The sequence below is a fragment of the Telopea speciosissima genome, chromosome 11 (genome assembly GCF_018873765.1).
Source record: "Telopea speciosissima isolate NSW1024214 ecotype Mountain lineage chromosome 11, Tspe_v1, whole genome shotgun sequence".
Lineage (NCBI taxonomy): Eukaryota > Viridiplantae > Streptophyta > Magnoliopsida > Proteales > Proteaceae > Telopea > Telopea speciosissima.
This window is the reverse complement of record NC_057926.1, coordinates 51,532,115-51,555,095: the sequence shown is the minus strand read 5'-3', so window position 1 is coordinate 51,555,095 and position 22,981 is coordinate 51,532,115. Positions and strand designations below refer to the sequence as shown.

The following is a 22,981-nucleotide window of genomic DNA, read 5'->3' as shown; positions in this document are numbered from 1 at the left end:
CTTGTCTCTCCCGATGCTTAATGAGGTGTGGAATGTTTTGTCCTCTATTCTTAGAAGACCTTCAGGGAGGGGAGATCGAGTTGTCAGGGCTCCTTTGGTATCTTTAGTTCCAAGGCGGCTTGGGATTTCATCCGATCTAGAGGCTCCTTATCTCCTTGGCGGAAGCTCCTTTGGTTCAAGCACCATACTCCTCGTCACTGTTTCACAGCCTGGCTAGTCTTCTCTAACTGCCCCAACGCAGTCCTTCCTTCTTCACCGGTAGATGGCTGCCTCCTCCTCCTGCTGCCTTTGCTGGAACACAGTCGAAGATATCAGTCATCTTTTTTTTTTTTTTTAGAGTGCCCCTTCTCATCCTCTGTATGGAAAGGCATTCTTGCAAGTGCTGGCCTAGAAGGTGCAGAATCCTTCCTTTTGCAAGGGAGTGGATCTGAGAGGACATGTCCTTTGTAGGGTCATCCTTTTGTGATACTATGGGGAAGCTAGCTTTCTCTACTGCTATTAATCATATTTGGATGGAGCGCAATATCAGGAAATGGACCTCCAACTCTCGGTCTTTTTGCAAGATTTGGGATTCCATTTCTTTCGACATTGAAGCAAAGCTTTCAACTATCCCCCTTTCTTGAAATGACTCTCCAAGGAACAGGCATATTGTTGTCTCCTAGGGTCTCCCTCTCTCCTCCCTCCTGGCCTCTCCTTGAGGCCTTCTTGTGTATTTGTATTTCCTCTCTCCCTAGCAATCATTTGTATTTCTAATTAAATAAAGTTATTCCTTTGGACGGTATAAATGATGTCATTTTTATTATCATGATATGTGATATGCATCTTATACTAGCATAAAATAGACTATATTGGTCAAGAAGTATGCAACGAACTGTCCACTAAGGTTTACTATGCATCTAATTACTCGTTGATGTGTATTGATCTTAAAAAAAACACTCTTCCCTGTTTTCTGTGCATTGACTTAGGCTTACATCAATATGAGTTACCTTTCTGTTGCCAATATACACCCATCCACCCACCACAGCGAAAGAGGGCAGCAGGAGAAGGGCCCCGGGGGGGGGGGGAGGGGGGGGAGTGAAAGAAGGCAATGCAGTCTTTGCTAGAAAAACTAGCACTAGCCAGCAGCGAGTTATCGTGTAACTTAAAAGCAGCAGTTGTGTTCACCACACACCGAAATTTACATTGGTCTAGATATACTTATTTTTGGGTTAGAAGATAAGGGAACACATATGCAGAGCTTTCACTTCAATCACTAATCGAATGAAGAATCACAGTTTACCACCAACCAGAATGCAATCACCTGTAAAGTGGAAGTAAACGGTAGTTCAAAATTTCAAGCAAGAGCAGGGATACACCAGGTTTATTGAATATGGATGGATTCCTCTGTGTCAATGCCTGTAGAACATCACAGCCATTAGTTAAACTACCATTAGTCTAATGTGCAGATAAAGAAAAGAAACTCCACAGAAAATTTCTATCTTACAAATCATAAAGATATGAAATTTTACATCAATCAAACATTTCCACGTTTAAGAAAAAGCTAGTTTGGCAATAGAATCCACTTTCAAAAAATTAAATCACTAGAACATCTTAGACTAGCAGTTCAAGATTCTTTCTTTTTTTTTTTTTTTTGGGTGAATAAAAAATTCATTACCAAAATCCCAAAGGCAGGGGAGGAAGAGAAAAAAGGGGGGGGGGGGAATACACAGGGGAAGGAGAAGGGGGAGGGGAGCTATACAAAACTCAAGCCACAGACTTAGGGAGCCTGGGTAGAAGAACAAAAGAGAGAAGAATCTAAGCCCCAGGTAACAAAAATGTGCCTGTTCCTTGGGAATCTATAAGGGATCTATGGGGAAGCAAATGAAGTCCAGAGCTAACATAAAAAAAGATGGTTTTCCAAATCATGTCAATAAACCGGGAGTTGGAAGTCCATCTACGAAGATTCTGCTCCATCCAGATGTGAGAGATAGCAGCCCCGAACACAAGCTTGCCAACAGTATCACAAATAAAGCTACCAGAAAAAGGACATATCGAGCCAAAGCCACTCCCAGGCGAAGCGAAGGGAATGAATTATTTTCTCACAGGCCAATATACAGATTATTAAAATCATGTTGCAACATTATCTGTATAGTCCAACCAGTAATGTACCGAAACATGTAAGATTTAACATACCATGCAGATTGAAGAATAGATGCTAAAACAGATAAACAAACAAGTTCAATTGTCAGCATTCCATGAACTAGATTTCTGCAGTATCTCCATCTAAAAAGAGAAACAGTTCTTTTCTTTTTATTTCATTTTTTCATTGCATTATATTTAAATTTATATTTTATTATATTTAGATATTTATATTCTATTTAGAATTATATTATTACTCTAATATTCTAATACTAATATTAGAATTTATTTTTATTTATATTTTAAAATTCTATCATCTGGACTGGAAGTCATTGAACATAAAAGGAGGTCAGTTCTCATTTAACCTGATTTAATGCAGTTTTGGCACGTCAAATCATGATTTGATAAAATAAAACAACAAATTTTTTCTACACAGCACATGTAGAGAGGAATCTCCATATAAATGCCTTTGGACATCCTTATCTGCCACATCGCAGACCATTAGCTCCCAACCTAGGAGGGTATGTTGCTAACACCATCCTCTATTCGTATGGTAAATTCCAGACCAAAAAGTTATATCACCATCACAAACAATCCAAAGGTCAATTTTAGCCAACATTTTGAGGTTGAATAAAGATCCAATACACAATGGACATACTACATGACAGAAATTAGGTATCAAAGTTGACAAATGTCCAACTCAAATGGCCCCTATCGGTCCAACTGTCAGAATCGAGCAATAAGTCTTCATTAGTTTACCAGTTTGAAACAAATGGAAAAAGTTCATATGTTGGGATTAAATCCCACATTGGAAAACTCTAGGACCCTGGATGCGTTCATATAACAGTTGGGCCCTTCCACCTATTAACTTAAGCTTTTGAATTCGAACTTCAACATGGTAACAGAGCCATCAGGCCTACTATGATCATAATACATCTGTATACAGTCACCCCAAAGAGGAGCCACACAAGTCACATGTACTGTCATCCAAAAAAGGGGCAACACGTGGGTGGAATGCAAGAGAACAAATCCCACGTTGGAAAACTCTTGGGCCTTGGATGCCTTCATCTATCAGTTGGATCCCTGCACCTAATAGCTTAAGCTATTCGGTTGGATAATCCAACAAATAAATGTGGGCCAAATATTGAGGTGCACTAAAAAAGTAATCCAATGGGTGCCCTAGCTATCTGCCAGTGGGATAGGCCAACACAATCCTCCAAGAAGCAGAAATAGTATGAATATGTAGAGATTCCTTCCTATGTGTGCCCCTGTAGAAAAACATTACCTATGGAAAAAAGAAAACAACACAAAGTGAGAACTAAGAAAAACGAGGACATGATGGTAAGCGCATATCTTCTAAGACTTCCTTCAAGTTCTTCAAAGCATATTGTGCCCTACACTAGATTCTGATAATACGTAATAACGAATTAGAAGCAATTGTACGCACTGGAGTGCAAATCATCCATAAAATCTATTGTTGAAAACGGGCCAGAAATCCAGGCAATTAAATAGAGGAAAATGTAAAAGAAAATTCACCAAGAGAGCACACCGAGCCCAATACATAGACTAGCTCCAATTACAGAAAAATAAGAAATTGAAGCAACAAACTGAATCCCAAAAAAAAAGACGGGGAGCAATGTCTACTTATTCATCCCCTTCCTATTCCTCTTCTCCACTCTTATTTCTTCTTCTTGGGCTCACCCAATTAAAAAGAGAGAGTTATACTTTTACAATTTACATTAAAGACAATGATTGATAGGAACAGGGAGCTCGGGTGGTCGTAGATAAGCAGCAAGATACGGCCAAAAAGCAAGCCGCTAGGTGCTCAAGCAAACGGAGGGCATATCAGCTAGCTCAGCCGTTGCTTGGTTAGTACTAGTTTCCTGCTATCTTTAGCGCTTCCTCAACCGCTTGATAGTGGGTAAGGCTATAGGATTAATCTTCCGCTAATGCTAACATCTCTTATCTCATTTTTTATTTACTGCTTTGGGAAAGTGTATAACCTGCCCATGCATACCCGCATTTTACAAGCAATTGATGAAGATTTGGAGCTATTGAGGAATGGGCATGGAATGGAAGCAAAGGAAGTGAGTTGGGGTCCGAAGATGCAGAATTGAGGCTAAAACTTACAAGTTGTTCTTTGTAACTTGTATGGAAAATTATTCGAAGTGGTAATTCGGAATTATGTACAAAATTGATTTAAAAAAGGCATACGACCACGAGGAATGGCTAGGAATTGGATGAGGTGATGACACTTACGTTATGGAATTACAGTGCAAAAGATGGCAAATACATCACAGAATCATATCCCACAAAGAATTTTCACATGAGAAGTATTCATCAAGACCACTCATCTCAGCTGTTTTGGAGGGCTAGCATGGATCAGGTTTAGCGTCAGATATTGGGTTGGAAATAGCAGCCCTACAGTGGTGGAGGTTACTCAGATATTGGGCTGTAGAGTGGCACAGATAACCGTTTACTAATTGGTGGTACATGTTATAGACAATGGCTCCTGAACATTAGATAGAACCATGTATGATGTAATATAGGATAGACAGGGATGTGCTACAAGGGTTGTGCTTTTGGCTGACAGTTGAGAATTCAGGATGGATTCAAATGATGAAAGAAGGAATGATGGGCTTCCAAAAGGTAAATGACTAGTAATAGGGACAGGTATGGACAATTGATTAAGAGGCTGTAAAGATAAGAGACAGGTTGATCTAGGGAAAAGATGGATTAAGAGGTTTTCTGATGAGTGGTGTACTGGCTGAATTACAAATTCTGGTTGGTGATCTCAATGTAACGTTAGACTTCAGAGACTATCACTCACAGAATAAATTCTTATCTGAATCTAATTCTGAGGCTACTCACTGGCTTCAGTTACGGAGATTATCTAGAAAGAAAAAAAATGAAGTTCTGCAGCTATGATTCCCTTTAGATAAAATATTAAACTAAACGTTGTAAAGCTGTAAAATAACTCCTAGATGTGGATTGCTTTCATCATGAATTACAACTCTTTAGTTTAAGAAATCCAAACAACATTCATAAACTAAACACAATAAAAATCTTAAACCAAATGTTAATATAGTACCAAAACTGACATACCATGAACTTTAGACAATGAATTGCCTAAAAATAGCAAGGGCTGTCCAACTATGACCTATGGGCTGCCCAGATATGTCACACTAAGCCCATCAGATGTCCAACCATCAGGCATCAGTGCATAAAGTGGGGTGTCAAGATGCCCACATTGAGCTCTATGTTTAAAGCCAAAATCAAGCTCAATCAGAGGGCCACAGAAGATGCAAATGCTGATTTACAGCACCTATTCACTGTTTCCTATTCTGCTTTTGTCCTTGGACATATGAGTAGGAATTATCAGTGGTCCACCTAGCCAAGCTAAATAACTAAATCTGCCTGCTATAACCTACTCAAACCCAGTTTGCCTAATATTTGAGCAGAATGTGGTTTTAGATGCCAGGCCAGGGTTCATTGAACTGGCCATATTTTTCTCTTCTGGCTGCATCATTGTGCTGAATCTTCCTAGTTAAAAGAACGAAGCTCATAGGTGGAGACATCTCTTATGTGTATAGGCCCAACTCCAAGGTCCCAGTTAATGGTGCTTTGATACCATGTTGAAGCTTCCTACTTAAAAGCTTAAGCTATTAGGTGGAGATGGCCCAAGGATATATGAAGATATCCAAGGTCCCAGACTTAACCGATGTGGGACTACGAACACCTTGCAGTTATTTTATTTGCAAGTTTGAAATTCTTATTTGAATGTTAACAAATATATGTAAAGCATGCAACCAATCTAGGCATGAGTTTCTTGGCCACCCATTGATGCCATCCAGGTTGACTGAGTAGGTTCATACCATGTTAAATGAATTTGTATTTACATTTTAGCCAAAAAAGAAATTTACCTTTTTCACATTAACATGTTATGCCATTGTTTATGTGCTACATTTTACCACAGGTATAGCCTCTTTTTGTTATGGGGGGGGGGGGGGGTGGGAGGGGATGGCTAATTGGATATATTATCTTCCATTTATGGCGAGAATCTTTCTCTTATAATTTATTGGTATACTTTTTATCCATTGGTGAACTAGTTTTTGTTCCCCAATAAAGTAAGAGAGATCATTTTACCAAAAAAAAAAAAAAAAGAGAGATCACTTTAAAGAAGAGCTACTCCAAAAGAAGGAAATGGAATTACAGTGAAATGTGGACGAAATATAGAGTGGGGTGCAATCAGCAGCAACCGAGAATATGTTTCAACCATTGCAAGGCTAGGGATGACCTGCACATAAAAGTATATATTAAAAGACTAGTGAAAAAACCCAATTAACCCCTCAAAATGAAACTGATTCAGGCCAAAAATGTGACAGAAGATTCACCCAAAAGTAAATTAGAGAAATACTATTAATATGTCAATGCTATGAACTCAGTTACAGAGAACAATGCTACAAGTCAGGGAAACAAGATAAAAGTGATAGAAATCCATAACTTGATGCCAAAAGCCGATTTATAGTTCCATACTGCTGCTTCCACCCTATATTGGATGACCGAATGGGTCGATATGGGACTACCATATGCAGATAAACCAAAATAAATTTAATATGTCCAGGTTTTCACCAAGGAAAAGAAAGAGCCTATGTACTGTTACTACTGTACAAGGTTCCATACAGTAACAGTAATTAAACAAAATATGATGGGGAACGTCTTCTAATATCAAGACTCCATTTTTCTAAATTATCAAAAAGATGGAGCATACCAAAATACATTATGTAAACAATGTAACAGAGAAGTGGAATTCTTGCTGTGTAGAACATCATCAAACCGGGAAATAGGGAGGAAACATAACTTCAATAGCTATTGCAATAACACAAAAATGATACAAAGAAAAATCATATCGGTTGTTCAGTTCGATACACCCTTACAATACTTTAAACCCTAATAAAAGATTGGATTCAAATAGCACCAATAATAACTCTTAATGAGGGATAAATCTGACATAACAAAAATATAAAATATTTAAAAGTCCAGCAATAAGCTAATGAACTCAAGTAGAAACTAGCCTATATGATATTGGCAAACATGATACTAGCAGAAATCTTATCTAGACTAGTTCGTATCCATTGATTTCTGTCATTCAGCCATTCAGGTTCCTACAGGACTATACAACAACAACAACTCGACCTACCCCAACTAAATGGGGACGGCTATATGGATCCTTGCAAAGACAAAATATTAATAATAAAAGTAAAAAAAAAAAGGAACACAACAACTACAACTACAACTCAGTCTTGTACAAACTTGTACAAAAAAACTGGGGTCGGCTACATGGATCCTTGCCTTCCAATCAGCTCTATTTGACGTCATACATGCAACAAGACCTAGACTATGCATGTCTTTCCTCACCACTTCTCCTATTTCATTTTAGGCCTGCCCCTAGCTCTTTTAGTATCATCAATCTGAATCAAGTCACTCCTCCAAACTGGATCACCCGAAGGCCTCCGTTGAACATAACCATGCCACCTCAAACGACTTTCTCGAAGCTTATCTTGAATTGGGGCTACTCCCAAATCAGCACTAATATGATCATTCCTTACTTTATCATTCATGGTTTTGCCACTCATCCTTCTCAACATCATCATCTCCACGACACTTAGCTTATCTATATGAACCTTCTTAACTGCCCAACACTTAGCGCGACTGCGCCATACAGCATAGCCAGTCTTATGACTGTCCTATATATCTTTTTTTTGGTGAATAAGAATATATTACCAAAACGGGGGAAGAAAAAAGGGGGGGGGGGAGAATACACAGGGAAAGGGAGGGGGGAAGCTATACAAAGACTCCATCCCTACAAGCCCTAAAGGGGCAGGCTAGGAGGCTGAAATAAAGAAACATCAAGACTCCAGAAAGTAACAATGTGCCTGTTCCTAGGAGAGTCCACGAGAGAACCATGGCAAGGCAAGTGAAGCTTGGAACTGACATCAAAGAAGATGACTATCCTATAAAATTTTCCTTTAAGCTTTAAAGGAATCTGTCGTTCACATAACACTCCGAATGCACCTCTCCACTTCATCAATCCTACTCTAATTCTCTGTGAACATCATCTTCTAGATCACCTTCCTTACTGATGATTGATCCTAGATACCTAAAATGATCACTTTGCGGAATCTCCATCTCACCAACTTTCACCCCCTCATTATTCGTCCCTGGAGTTACTAAAGTTACACACCATTTACTTCGTCCATGTTCCACTTATCTTAAAACCTTTGATGATTCCAAGGTTGATCTCCATAACTCCGGTTTGGCATTAATTCCAGCTTTTGTCTCATCCACCAAAACAATGTCATCAGCAAAAACCATGCACCAAGGAACCTCATCTTGGATGTCTCTGGTTAACTCATCCATGACAAGTGCAAACAAATATGGGCATAGTGCTAATCCTTGATGTAGCTGTAATTGGGAATTCATTACCTTGACCCCCTACGGGGCCACGAGTTCAAACCTGGAAACAGCCTCTTTGCGAAAGTAGGGGTAAGGCTGCGTACATTATGATCCTCCCTAGACCCCGCAATGGTGGGAGCCTCGTGCACTGGGTACGCCATTTATCACCTTGACCCCTCACGGTTCTTACACTAGTCACCACAACGTCATATATATCTTTAATTATGTCCACATATTTACTTGAAACACTTTTCTTTCCTAGCACAAGCCAAATTAAATCTCTAGGAACTCTGTCATAAGCCAATTCTAGATCAATAAAGACCATTTAGAAATCCTTCTTGCTCTCTCTAAATCATTCCATGAGTCTCCTAAGTAGGTAGATAGCTTTTGTTGTGGATCTTCCTGGCATAAAACCAAATTGGTTCTCCAAAATAGTGGTCTCTTTTCTCAGGTGTGTTTCAATAATCCTCACTCATAATTTCATAGTATGACTCATTAGTTTTATGCCTCTATAGTTGTTGGAACTTTGGACATCGCCTTTATTTTTGTAAATCGAGACCACAATGCTTCTCCTCCATTCATCTGCCATTCTCCCGATGGACATAATCTTATTAAACATCTTGGTTAGCCAACATAAGCCATAGATTCCAAAGCTCTTCCACACTTTTATTGGGACCCCATCTAGGCCTAGAGCCTTGGCTGCTTTCATCTTTCTTAGTGCTTCTTTTGCTTCAAAAACCTTAATTTTACGCACATACCTCTGACAAGTGTTTTGATGGGTAACGCCTTTTTTCGGTCCACTATAACTCGGAATGGTTTCAGTAAGGGTATCTTTAGCTCACACAGGAAGTATGTATAGACCTTCTCAGTGAGGCTAGTATGCTCAGGTGTAAACCTGTAGATACCCCTATCGAGGTCAATCATTAACTCAGCAGTAAAGGAGGTGATCCGGTAGATAGAGAGCAATATCAGAGGCTTGTAGAACGATTGATATACCTCTCCCATACTCGTCCAGATATTGGCCTACGTTGTAGGGTTAGTTAGCCAGTTTCTATATAATCCACAAACTTCACATCTCAAGGCATTTGAAGTTGGAAGCCTTCACTGATGTAGAGTAGGACGGTTCTATAGATGATCGATGATCTACTTCCAGATATTGTACTTTCCTTGGAGGAAATATGGCTATCTGGAGAAGCAAAAAGCAACCAATGGTATCCAGATTCAACGCAAAAGCATAGTACCGAGTAATGGCTCAAGCTGTCTGTGAGCTTATATGGCTTAAAATATTACTTGGTGATCTGTGGGTGACATCTGAAGAACTATGAGACTCTACTGCAACAACGACGCCACAATCAGTATAGCTCATAACCTAGTTGCATATTGAGATTGACAAACACTTTTCATCAAAGAGAAGCTTGATCAAGGCTCGATTTGTAAGGTATTCCATCCTTTTATATGCAAGTTGGGCGTGAAAGATATCTATGCATCAACTTAAGGGGGAGTGTTAAGGATAAGAATGCCACATTATAGGATAAGGATACCACATCGTGTACTACCTAGCCTCGTACTCCATACCATGACAGGGCCAGACACATTGAGATTGACATACACTTTTCAACAAAGAGAAGCTTGACCAAGGCTCGATTTGTATTCCGTTTGGCAATCTGAAAATCAGTTAGTTGATGTGTTTACAAAGGGTTTATATTGTAAGGTATGTCATCCTATTGAATGCAAGTTGGGCATGAGAGATATCTATGCACCAACTTAAGGGGGAATATTAAGGATAAAAATGCCACATATCATAGGATAGGGATACCACATCGTGTACTACCTAGCCTCATACTCCATACCATGTATGGAGTTATACTACATTCCGTATTTGTTCCCCATTGTACTCCATATCTCTATTATAAATAAGAAAGGCCTCTGTCATATTAGACAAGCCAAATCATTCTCTAATCATCTTATTCTCAACTATAATCTTAATTTGAAGGAGGTCTTGGTCTCAGAAGGAGTAAAGATGTCAACCTTGCTGGTTCTATCAAGCTGCTAAGGAAGCTCATCACCAACAAATCCAGCATTTGGACTTCCTGGGTGAATGTGGGGCCTCTTCGTAGAGACTTTATTTGGACGGTCAGCTCTAGCCCTGATTCTTCTTGGATATGGCGCAGAATTCTTCAAGTGAGGCACATAGTCAGGGGTGCTATTTCTTGCAGGATTGACGATGGGACGCAGACCTATCTTTGGCTTAACAATTTGCACCCTTCAGGTGTCTTAGCCTCTTTAGTCAGCCACCGTGCCATCTATGATTCCGGCTTAGACAGATTTACCCCTGTGGTTTCTATCATTACCAACGGCTTTTGGTTCCCCCCCCCCCTCTAGTGGATCTCTGGAGCTCCCTTCCCCCTATCCCACCTGGACACAGAGGCAGAGGAGACACCATCTTATGGCTCGCCTCCTTCGCTTGGGACATGGTCAGACACAGAGGGACCCCCTGTCCTTGGCAAAAAGTGGTTTGGTTCAAAGGTCACATTCCAAGACAGAGCTTTACTGCTTGGCATGCCCTAGCAAATTACCTCCCAACTCAAGCATTCCTCTCCCACCGCCACTTGCAAGTCTCTCCTAGATGCTGCCTCTATTGGAATGGGCATGAAGATATAGATCATCTTTTCTTCACTTGCCCTTTTGCTGCCTCCATTTGGAACCGAGTTCTTCGCCATTGCTGGCCTGCTCGTAGAAGGCCTCTTCCCCTCTCTCGTGAATGGGTTTGGATTCATATGACTTTTGGAGGCAAATTGATCTGTGACACGGTTGGAAAGCTTGCCTTTTGTGCTACTATATCTCACATTTGGATGGAGCGTAACCTCAGAAGATGGACGTCCAACTCCCACTCTTTTGATAAGATTTGGAAGGCCATCTTCTTTGATGTTTCATCTAAAGCTTTATCCCTTTCCCCGAGTAGTGTTAGAGATACCCCAAGGAATAGGCTTATTGTTGTTTCCTGGGGTCTCCCTCTCACCATTTTGCGCCCTAACTAGTCTCTGGCTAGCTTAGGCTTTGTTGGCCTCCGGGCTTGTATATTCCTCCTCTTTTCTTCGTAATTAAATTTTTATTCATCAAAAAAAAAAAAACTATAATCTTAATACTCTAATGCAGGTAAATGGTGGGCGCTTTATGGGAGTAATGCACCTAACCTGAGAAAGATAGCAATCAAGTTGCTATCCCAAACTTATTCCGCCTTCGGATGTAAGTGCAACTGGAGTACAATCTCACTCATCTACTCCAACAGTCGGAACCAATTTGATCAAACACGGTTAGAGCAGTTGATTTATGTCCATCAGAACATGAGACAAAAGATGCGCCTAGGCATAGAATGTGATAAAGATCAAACTTGCCAACATTTTTCAAGTAGGGTCAAATGACGAGGAGAATTCCTTACACGAGTGGGTGAAGGACGAGGTAACCCTGTCATGGATCGGGCTTGCGGTAGGCCTAACTCCGAGATAGCTAGTCAAATGGGTGCTGATGTCGACGAGTTTATGGTGTCCTGAGAGGGCCGTGTCCATTCACAAACATCCTGACCTTTCGAGTCTTAGCCTGGCGAGGAACATAGTTGTCAAGGTGTCGCTTAAGTGACCGCCTTTGCGTTATGTGAAGGGAAGTTGCAAAAACTGACATTCCTCATGAGGTTTAGCAGGTTTTTTAAAGTAATGTGAATGACCAACTACTGTAGTAAGTGGTTCTAGTGTTAGCTGATCAGTCTTGAAGGTTAGGGTTTGAAAAAATATGATTAGGAAAATGAATTGATGAACAAATACAAATTTAACCATTAAAGCATGTTCTCTTGAACAAAATAGCAACAGGTCTAAATGAGAATTAAAAGAAACAGGGGAGAGAGAGAGAGTGAGGAAGTTCTCCCATGGAAACAACATTACTTAATGAACATAAGGCTGGTCTTTTATTTTTTTTGGGGTGTATAAAGAATTCATTACCAAGAGCCCCAAAAGGAGAGAAAATATAAGAGAATCAAAACATACAAATGAAAACTCTACCGTTAAGAGGAAAGGCCAAAGGGATACAACAACGACAAGGGCAAACCCCAGGAAACAACACTAAGTATGTTCCTTGGGGAATCTGAAACCCTACCACGAGGTAACAGGGAAACCTTAGAGCTAACATCAAAGTAGATGGTTTTCCAAATCTTTTCAAAAGGAACTGGAGTTGGAGGTCCATTTGCGGAGATTGCGCTCCATCCAGATATGGTTGATAGCAATACCAAAGGCAAGCTTGTAGCTTGCCGACTACATCACAGATAGTTTTCCCAGCATAATCCATGTTAACCCAAATCCTCGAGAACTCTTTTATTACATAGCCAACATTTGCCCAAAACTGGCTTCCAAACTACAGAGGAGAAGGGGCAGGAGAATACGAAGACATGGTCGACATCTTCAACACCATTCTAGCAAAAACAAGAAGCAAGGGAGGTGAGAATCTGATAATGGAGAAGAAAAGACTACATCGGAAAAAATTTGATAAGGCTATCCAAACTGTGAAGTTGTGACGGGAGATGTGACCTTTAAACTCACAATCTTATGCCAAGGAGATGAGGGGCCACGAACTCTAACAAAGTCCCAAGCTGAGAAGGAACTAAAGAGGCCATTAGATGAAGGGCGCCAAACAACTGTGTCACCCCTACCTTGCGGACCTGAAGGGAGGGGGGCAAAGCATTCCAAATATCGGATAGAGCAAGGGGGAGAGAAGGGGGGGGAGCCCAATTCCAAAGAGAAATAATTGATGCAACTGAGGACTGCTTGCAAATACCCGAAGAGTAAATAGCTCTAGAACCCACAACAAAAAGAAGGATGCCCATCAGATGCCAGTTATCAAGCCAGAGGGAGGTGGCCACACCATCATCAATCTTGGAGGAGATAGCCCAAAGAGATATAGGCCTGAGTTTCAGAATTTTTCACCAAATCCATGAAGCATTAGAGGAGGGGGAAACCATCCAAAGCAAATCCTTTCTGAGAAAACCTGAATAAACCTAATCCACCCAAATGATGTCCTTCTTAGCCACTATTTTCCAGATCAATTTGAGGATGCCAGCAGAATTAACCTCTTTGATCCTTCTAAGTTCTAACACCAAGACCTCCTCTTCCTTAGGGAGACAAATAGCAGCCCAACTAATTGGATGAAGGAATCTGGATGATTCAGCTCCTTTCCAAAGAAACACACACATAAGGGATTTCACTGCCTTGATAATGGACTGAGGGAGCCAAAAACACCTAACCAATAAATATAAGAGAATTGGAGGACTGATCTGATCAGCTCTAGACACCCCGCATAGGAGAGGAGATTACCCTTCCAAAACTAAAGCCTCTTACAGATCAGATCTAACATTGGAGTACAATGGTGGCCAGTCAACCTGGATGCAATCAAAGGCAGCCTGAAGTACTTGACCGGAAGACCGCTAAGACAGAAGCCTGTCATCTCAAGAAAGGAAGTCAAATCTGCATCGGAGACCGCGAATAAGAACAAGTGAGATTTTTGGAGGTTAATACGAAGACCCTATCTTATCTTGCTAAGTTTGGGAGTTTGGGATAATGCAAAGTTCCCTCGCATCTCCCATTAGATCAATAAAAACTAAAAGAACAGTTAACACAGCATTGACATAATAAACACTGAAAGTTTGAACTAGCCACAATATCAATTATCTTTTATTTTCTATTAGAGAAGAAATTCTTTCGTCAACAAAAAAAACTGAAGTCACTTTTTAGTACCTGACCACCAAATAAGGAATCTTCAATTTGATATGCCAGTTTCAAACATAAGTTGATAGAAAGGCCAGATAACAAAGAAATTGGCAATGGGTTCGTTTCCCGCATCATCATCACCCTCTCACCACCTTGCACATTAGATCCTGGCAACAGTTCTTGGACTCCAGGAGCAACCAACCAGCTTACCAGAGCATCACAAGCAGGCTGGGCCATGGTATGTGAAAGAACCCAAAACATCCCAATTGATCTATCATCCATATTCATAAAATCCAGCATACGCTCTCCTAAAACAGAAACTAAAAAGTGTCAACAACAGTGATACTTAAATTTCAAGTGACAGCAAAAGGCCAGTACCAGTAAGGCAGTAAGGTGATTTAGCAGACATACTGAGAATCAGCTTGGATACATTGAAAAATTCAGCAAACGCATGGGTACAAAAAGAAATCTCTAACATAGGCCGAAAAGCGTTGTTATTAAGCATAGTGAACCATTATTGAAGAACATTTAATGAAATCCAATAACTAATACATGTAATACGAAGCTACAATAAATCATAACACAACCATCAGTGCATGGAATCTGAATAATAAGGCATATGATTCAAAGTTTTCAGCAGAGTTATATGTAAGTCACAACATTTCTAGGTTCTAAATATAATCCTAGGCATAGAACTCCAGTCTAACTCCCAACATGAAATTTGAAGGACTTATGTTCTGGACAAACCTAATTTGGTATGCGCGAATGCTGTCAAAATCGGTCTGAATGAAAATATTTTTTTAGACATTAAAACAAATGAATATTTTATTGCACTTTTGGTTCTTAGCAATGTTTTACCATATTAAGATTTATGAAATTTTTAGATTTGAAAAAAGACCCCAGCATTAGAAAGTTGAAAATTGCACCTACCGCCGAAAATCCAGTTTTTGTTCTTGAATTAGGGGGTTTACCTTTTATCCTTTTAGAATTTGATTTTTTTAACTACTTTTATTGGATACAAATAGGAGGGTATTTGCTTATTTATGAATAACATCTTAAGTAAATGCTTTTACCAAATATAAAAGCATTTACTTAAATGGTATTAGGCATAAACAAGTGTCCGACCTGGTTTCTGGCATAAATAAGTGTTTGTCTTGGTTTCCAGCCAAGTTTCCTCAAGTTTCAATGGGGATAAGTGACACTTATCCAGGTATTCAGGTCGAAACTAGTTGAAACCAACCAAAACCCTGTACTTTTTAAGCTCCCACCTTACTCAGTTTCTTGCGAAACCGAGATATCTCAGTGGTTTCAGTTGGTTTAGACCGAGATCTCTTTCCATAGTTACAGGTATGTACCTTACTTCTTTTTATTCCTTCTTCCGGCAGAGACGGAAGCAGTGGAAATCAACAGATCCGAATTCTGAAGCTGGCTCTTCGGGTAAAGGTGGCAGCAGCAATGGCCGTTGCATTTCCACCAACAAATCCGGCTTATGGTGGCAGTGAACAGTGGTGGCAATGACTACTGCTTCAACTTTTCAAGCAGTAATGGCAGCTAGTAATACTAGTTCTCTCAATTTTCTTCTTCCATCCTTTACCCCCTTATTTATTTCCACCATTTTCCCTGCTACTTCTCCCCCCCCCCTTCTCCTTTTCTCTCCCCTTTTTCCATGGTTTCTGGGACCTGGGTGGCTATACAACTTTACGGCCAGTCGTATAGGTCCTAGAAAACCACATTGGAACCTAGGTGACGCCTTGACATCTATAAACTTACCACAAAGAGTTTCAAAGCTTGATGCTATTGGGTTCACTATGGGCACACCCCAAATGATAGTACTCGATCAATAGAAAGGAATGACAATTTCGTAATTTATTAGCAGTTCAGACTATAAGAGAAGGGACACAAGTGGGGTTGTAACGTATAAAGAGGGAGGGGTAAACTGCCATCATCACCATCTCTCTTCCAGTCCTCTATCGAGGGGCTCCAAGAGCGGGTCAGACTCAACCCAAGGAGTAATTTATTTGTATTTGAATTGTTGTTTAGCTCTATAGCCTAACGAAGGAGTCCAAATCGTCTCATCTTGCTGAGTGTAGAGGCATATTTCGACGAATGTCAGTACATTACGTTACTAGAATAGGCGCCTAGGCGGTTGGCTGCTGTGCTACAGATCTCACCGGGATGTCTTTTCCTTTGCTTGCGGAAGTAACCCTGCGTGCATAAACAAAATTACTCACCAGTCTTATGCAGTGGATGCATAAGTTGATTCTCCTAGCGAACATTGATAATATCCAAGAAGTGCTTGCTACTGCGAGGAGCCACATTGTGACACTATCCTTCATCAAGTCCATGACAACATATAGGACTGACATGGTGGGGCCCTTGAGAGCGGAATCCGCTATATGTAGAACTTTAACTACTGGCTCCAAAACTTTCACCACTTTGCCTAGCTTTGTCCAGAATTCCTCAGAGGACATGGTTGTCTGTGCTTCCCTCCCACCTGTGGTATTGGAACCCTTTCATCCAAACCACTCCTGAGAAGCAAACATAGATCTCAGCCCGACCTTCTTTGTCACAAAGCTTTTTAGGGCAATGTAGTTTGTGGCGAATCTAGTGATGCCCGGCCTCACCAAGTCACCCCCACATTTTTCCCTCAATAGATTTAGTTGGAAGGAGTGGTTGTATACAAAGTTGGTGACTTGTCTTGCACTTTCCACCACAGTCTTCACCAACTTTAACTTCCCCATATCCTTCAGCATTAGATCAATGCAATGGGCCGCACAAGGAGCCCAGAAGAGCCGGTACTTACTGTTATTCATCATATTCTCACCGGCCTTCTTGAAGTTGCTTCCGTTATCCGTTACAATCTGGACAACGTTCTCTATTCCTACATCTTTTTCAACCACTTCCTTCAACAATCTATAAATATATTTTGCATCTTTTATCTCTTTGGATGAATCCACAGATTTGAAGAAAACTGTCCTCCAATCACAATATACCATAAAATTGATGATGGACTTTCTTGTAGGCCCAGTCCAACCATCTGCCATTATAGTCACCCCATATGTCTCCCACATACTCCTCATCTCCCCAATATTCTCATCAATCTCAAACTTCTGTTGAGGTAAATAAACATTCATTACCTCATATGGGGTGGACCCCTTGAACCCTGGGGTAGCCTCTGCAATTGTATCAATCATGGTATCATAATGGGGGCCTTGTGCGGTGTTTGCTGGGATGGTATGGTATAGCATCCACTTAGCTATTGACTCTTTCACTAACCCCTTCATATTCTTCCATGTTCCTTTGATTTTTGGTTGAGTGCTTGCCTTCTTCCTATGTAGTTTAGGATCTGATGCTGATAGTGGTACTGGTACCGATAGAGATGTTAGAGCTGCCTTCATACTTTGTGATCTTTTAAAAGGATTCAACAACCCCCCAACTCTAGAACCTCCAGATGTGCCTACTCCTCCACTACCCCCTACTCTCTGTCTCTGGTAATCTTCTCGAAAACTAACTTTACTCCTCGAAACAGACCGTCGAAAGTCCCTAGCCTCCTGTGGTGTTTGTATATCATCAGGCACATAGATGGGGTCATCACTATCATCATCATCAGAGTCATCACCATCATCATCATGGTATTCTCCTTCGCCTCCTCACTGCCTCCTCAAGTTGTTCCCTTATCCTCTGCTTTTCAGCCTTCCTCTTATTCTTTCCCCTCAAACTGTCACCAACTTCCCTAGCTACTTGAGTAGGGACCCCTAGCTACTTGAGTAGGGACCATATGGCAACCTACAACATCTTTAGATCCTCCAGTCAGATGTTGTTTAAGTCTACTTGACCCACCTCCCAAAAACTGCATGTGACAATAGTTACATTGAGATTTTCTCTTATCCAGTTATCCCCATCAATTGGAGTGTCATGTAACCATACAATGTTAACCCTAGCCTGCCTGGCCGGCCTCTGCTATCTCTGCTCCCTCTACTCCCTCTGTTGACTATTTTCCCTTACCTTCTGCTTTCCTTTCACACGTTGTCTTTCACGATCCGCCATAATAATACTTGTTTACTGCAATGTAAATAAAACAAATGATTAAAAACTTAATGTAGAAGCACTTCAATTGAGACTTTAAGAGTACTAAAACAGTTGTATAGCTATTTAATATTTTTCCCCTAACCCATATATTTTTCTCATAATTAAAAACAATTTTTTTATAAATAATTTTCATATAAATATTGACCTAACACAACAAAACCGAAATGATTAAACATAATATATATCTAATGCACTTCAAAAACATATAGAAATTACTTTCATATTTTTTTCATGATTTTTCAAACCACCTAATATTTTTCCTTATTTATTTCGTTCTTTTTTTTTTTTGAATTTTTAAATATTTTTCTTAATTTTCAAAAATAAAAATAATTATGTATGGACAGAAAAATATTTTCGACACCGTGAAGCCGTAGATCGGCCATTGGTGTCTAACATATATTTAATTGATCTCCATCAAATTTATATTACCCCTAATTTATAATTATTTTTGTTGTAGGAAAATCAATTTTTTAAATTAGAAAATTAAAAAAATAAAATACATATGGAAAAAAAATTTCGACACCGTGAGGTTGTAGATCGGCCTCCGGTGTCTAACATATATTAATATCATCACCATCCAACATGTATTCAACATACTATTTTCAAAAAAAAAATAGTTTTAGAAAAAAAGTACCTTAAATAGTGAAAAATCCTTGGAGGATGTGCTTGGATGAGGCTCCAACGTGTTTCCTGCGACAATCCGTCGAAAATGATGAAGAACAAGGCTTGGATGAGGCTTGGAAGAGTGGAAGACACAAAAAAAATGAAACAAAGAGGGTCTCTGCAAGTCTCGGTCGAAATTTCTACCGAGACTTAAGAGATTCTGCTTTTAAAGGCTGAGTGACGAAAGGCTTTTAAGACTTTGTAACAGTTTCGGCGATATTTCGGTACATGACCGAAATATCCCGAAATATCTTGAAATCTTGCCGAAATATGTACTTTTTCCATTTCACCTGGGCGTTTCGTCTCGGATGGCTCGAGATTTCCGAAATATGCCGATATATCGGCGATATTTCGCGAAATCTTGTACCATGGTGCCAATAAAACAAGAACCAGCAACCAGCAACCAGCAAGAGGTGCAAATCGATGAGGCCAATATTACCCCCAAAAACTCGGATCGATTTCTGGAAAATAAATCGACTCTGAAAAAAAGGGGAAACCCAATATCTTCAATTTTAGCCCAATAGAAAAGGCCAAAAAAAGGATCGAGTGCACCTTTAGGGTATATAAGCCTTCCCTCAAAAAATCAGCAGCATCCGGAAAGGGCAGCCCCAAACTCGATACAGCAGGGTTTTGAAAAAACCCGAAAATTGAGATCGATAGAGAACAAATAGCTTCTGTAGCCAAAGCCGAATGTGATAGATGCTGTCCAAAGTTGCAGATATGGATCTCCAATAGAGGAAGACTCGATCTCCAAAAACGATTACTCCAAATTGCAGGAAGGTGAGCAGCAGCCATCGATCCAGATTTAGTTTCTAAATCATTGATTGATTGTTTGAGGTGACGAGGAGGGCAGCAACTAGATCAATTGATCACCTCATTAGTGTTGCCATTTAAGAATGGTTAGAACCAAGAAGAAAGGGAGAGAAAAAAACTGATAGGAGAAGGGAGAGAGAGAGACGATGGAGGGGAGGGGCTGTTCTGTAACCTAGATCAGATTTATGGCTCTGATACCATGTTTGCAGGACAGATCTAATGCTGTAATGCTTGAGTGATCAATGTGACCAGCCCAAAAACTTTATTTATAATAAAATCTCAGAGGAAAAATTGCCCCCTCACCATAGTTGTCATGGCGTCGCCATGGCGTCCTGGCGCTGGGGAGGGCTGCATGGCGACCTACGCCATGGCGACCCTCTTTGATTTCTTCTTCCCGACTCTCTTTCCTCTTCGATTTCTTCTTCCTGTCTTCGATTTCTTCTTCCCTCTTCGATTTCTTCTTTCCCTCTTCAATTTCTTTCGATTTCTTCTTCGATTTCTTCTTCCTGTCTTCTTTCCCTCTTCGATTTCTTTCGATTTCTTCTTTCCCTCTTCGATTTCTTCTTCGATTTCTGAATTTTTCTTCTTAAAACTTGAGAAACAATAGAGAAAAAATAAAACATGGCTTGAGTATACATCTATTAACACATTAAAAATAGAGAAAATAAAAAATAAAACATGGGGGGGTCGACATGCTCGCCATGGGCAATGTCGATATATCGGTGACACCCCTCCACCGACTTGGATCGCCGTGGCCGTGACAAGCCCCTCACTAACCGACTCTACAGTTAAGAGTCGGTGGTCGGGGAAAAACCAAATAAGCCCCCCCCCCACGGCACATTCTTTACAATTTTAACAGTTTTCATCATCTGCTAAACTGCCAATAGAATGGGATGCAGTGATTGTGATTACGTGGATGAAAGATGAGTCTACAGAACCATGGTGATTTTCATATTTTATTAGAAGAGTTAATGATCTTGCCCTCCATTTGACTTGCTCATTCCAATGGAATCTCAGATGTGCCAATGAGCTGGCAGATGATCAAGCTAAGAAAGGAGTAAAAGGTTGAATCTGTTTTGGAAATAGTATTTCTTTGTTACATCTTGCCTATTTTTAAGTTCATGCTATTAGTAGGTTGGGATTGATATTAAGTACTAAGTACTAACCCCAAATGGATTTGTACCTCAGTAAAACTTTTATAGAAAATAAATCATTTTCTGAATGGGTAGAATTCAATATATTGATGCTTATGTGGGAGGGGAGGGGAAAAGTAAAAAGTTTGGAGGCAAATTTTAGGATCTGAATGTACCACCAAGTTCTTTGCTCTTGAAGACAAACCCAAAACCCCTTTTCACAGTCTAAAAGAACCTACCTACAGGATTTCCCAATTCACGCTGTGGCCTCAAATTTACCCAAGCCCAACTTGGATTGCCCAAACCAACAGAATTCAGGTGAGTTTACTTCTCGTTCTACGCTTTCTGTTTACATTGTTACGGCCGCCTACTGAGGGCCTTTCCTCTCCTTTGGTCCTTCTGAAGTCAGTTTAAGGCTACTTGGAGAGCTTCTTGCTTCATTTTTCCTTCTACAAATGAGTCACATTACTGAACTACAAAGGAAAATTCATTATTATGTTAACCAGCATCTGTTATTAGCATCCAAGTGCCTATATCAGAAATTAATTTTCTGAAATAAACGTTTATGTTTGAGAGTGCATGATCATAAAGAAGTTTTCAAACTTGAGGAAGAATACCATAAAATTTCTGCAAGCACCCCAAAGTCTTCATTCTCAAATTTACATTAGGAAAAACTGATTCATGAATTGTTATCACTATCAGAATACCAAAGACATGAAACATGAATCTATAAATGGAGAAGGTACTGAAAGATAGAGTTGCTACATAAATTTTAAAACTAAATAACTTCTTGATTGCATTACACTCTCACCAGATTTCCCAACAAACTCAACCACACCACAATACTAAAGGAAAATGTACCTTTAGTGACTTGCTTCCACCACTCATCTATTTGCTTTCCTTTCTGAAGTTGTTCATGACTTAAAAATTCTCTAATAGAAGTATTGAATGACCAAATACGCAATGTTTGGCTACTGCTTATAAAGTCAAGCAGGATACTTTGAGGACCACCAGTACTTGGATCAGAGTTTCTATCTTCTCTGTGAAAGGATAGCATCTTTCGAGTAGTCTCCACCTATAAGAGAATTGCAGTGTTTAAAATTCATAAACTTGAATAAGAAAGAGAGGACAAATTTGTATCAAAAAGTTCATCAGAGATGCTCTATTTATAAACAATTGATAATTATAAATATGAAATAAGCATTCCGAAAATAAAGGATGCCTAAGAAACAAGCCTTGGAAAGGATAAAGGATGAAACTTCTTCAAAGAACAGAAAAGAAGACCAGCAAAACTACTAGATAACCCACTTAGAAAGTAATGACTTGAACAAAGTTATAAAAGCAACCTTCCTGGGGTCTGTACTTGAAGCATTTGTCACAATCTCCTTCCTGGGGTCTGTACTTAAAGCATTTGTCACAATCTCAATTCGAATTATTTGAGCTAGTAGCCATGTCACGTGATTGCTTCGAAGAATTTGGTTCTCACCCTTAGTAATTCGTGATGCAAGTTTGTCCACAAAATCAGTAAAATCAATACACCCATTCTTCATGAGGAAGAAAAACACATCTGAAAATATGAGCCAATCTTGCCAACAATGTGTATCTGGAATGAACCAATTGCAGATAAGAATAGCATTAGTTTACAAGGATAAACCTACGTAGACAATCACTTAATATACGAGCAACTTTGAACCCCCCCACCCCTCCCTTTTTTTCCTTTTGGGAATGACGAAGTACAATTTTATTATTCTTTGTTTGAAAAAATGCATATTTGTATATGTGAAGAGGATTACAGCATTAAAAAAACAAAAAGTTTGGAAGCATACAAGCTGCAACTTTTACACAAAGATATAATAACAACTCCAAAAGAAATAAAAATATTGTAAAGCATCGTATAACTATTGATGTAAACACAATAAAAATTATTCTTGAATAATTTTCAGATTTTCATAAATAGAC

At 39.7% G+C, this 22,981-nt stretch overlaps 1 protein-coding gene across 2 annotated transcripts in view; it reads right to left on the bottom strand.

Annotated features, from left to right (window-relative positions):
- The window catches only part of LOC122645686 (mediator of RNA polymerase II transcription subunit 23), a 104,617-nt gene that overhangs the window by 42,845 nt on the left and 38,791 nt on the right, over window positions 1-22,981 (bottom strand). The window contains exons 7-11 of one of the 2 annotated variants that reach the window (XM_043839014.1): window positions 22,369-22,625; window positions 21,884-22,097; window positions 14,352-14,632; window positions 6,332-6,415; window positions 1,301-1,395 (exon numbers count right to left, since the gene is read on the bottom strand). In XM_043839014.1, coding sequence (XP_043694949.1) covers window positions 1,301-1,395; window positions 6,332-6,415; window positions 14,352-14,632; window positions 21,884-22,097; window positions 22,369-22,625 — 931 coding nt within the window. The remainder of the gene's footprint in view (window positions 1-1,300; window positions 1,396-6,331; window positions 6,416-14,351; window positions 14,633-21,883; window positions 22,098-22,368; window positions 22,626-22,981) is intronic. The other variant, XM_043839015.1, reaches the window with a different exon arrangement.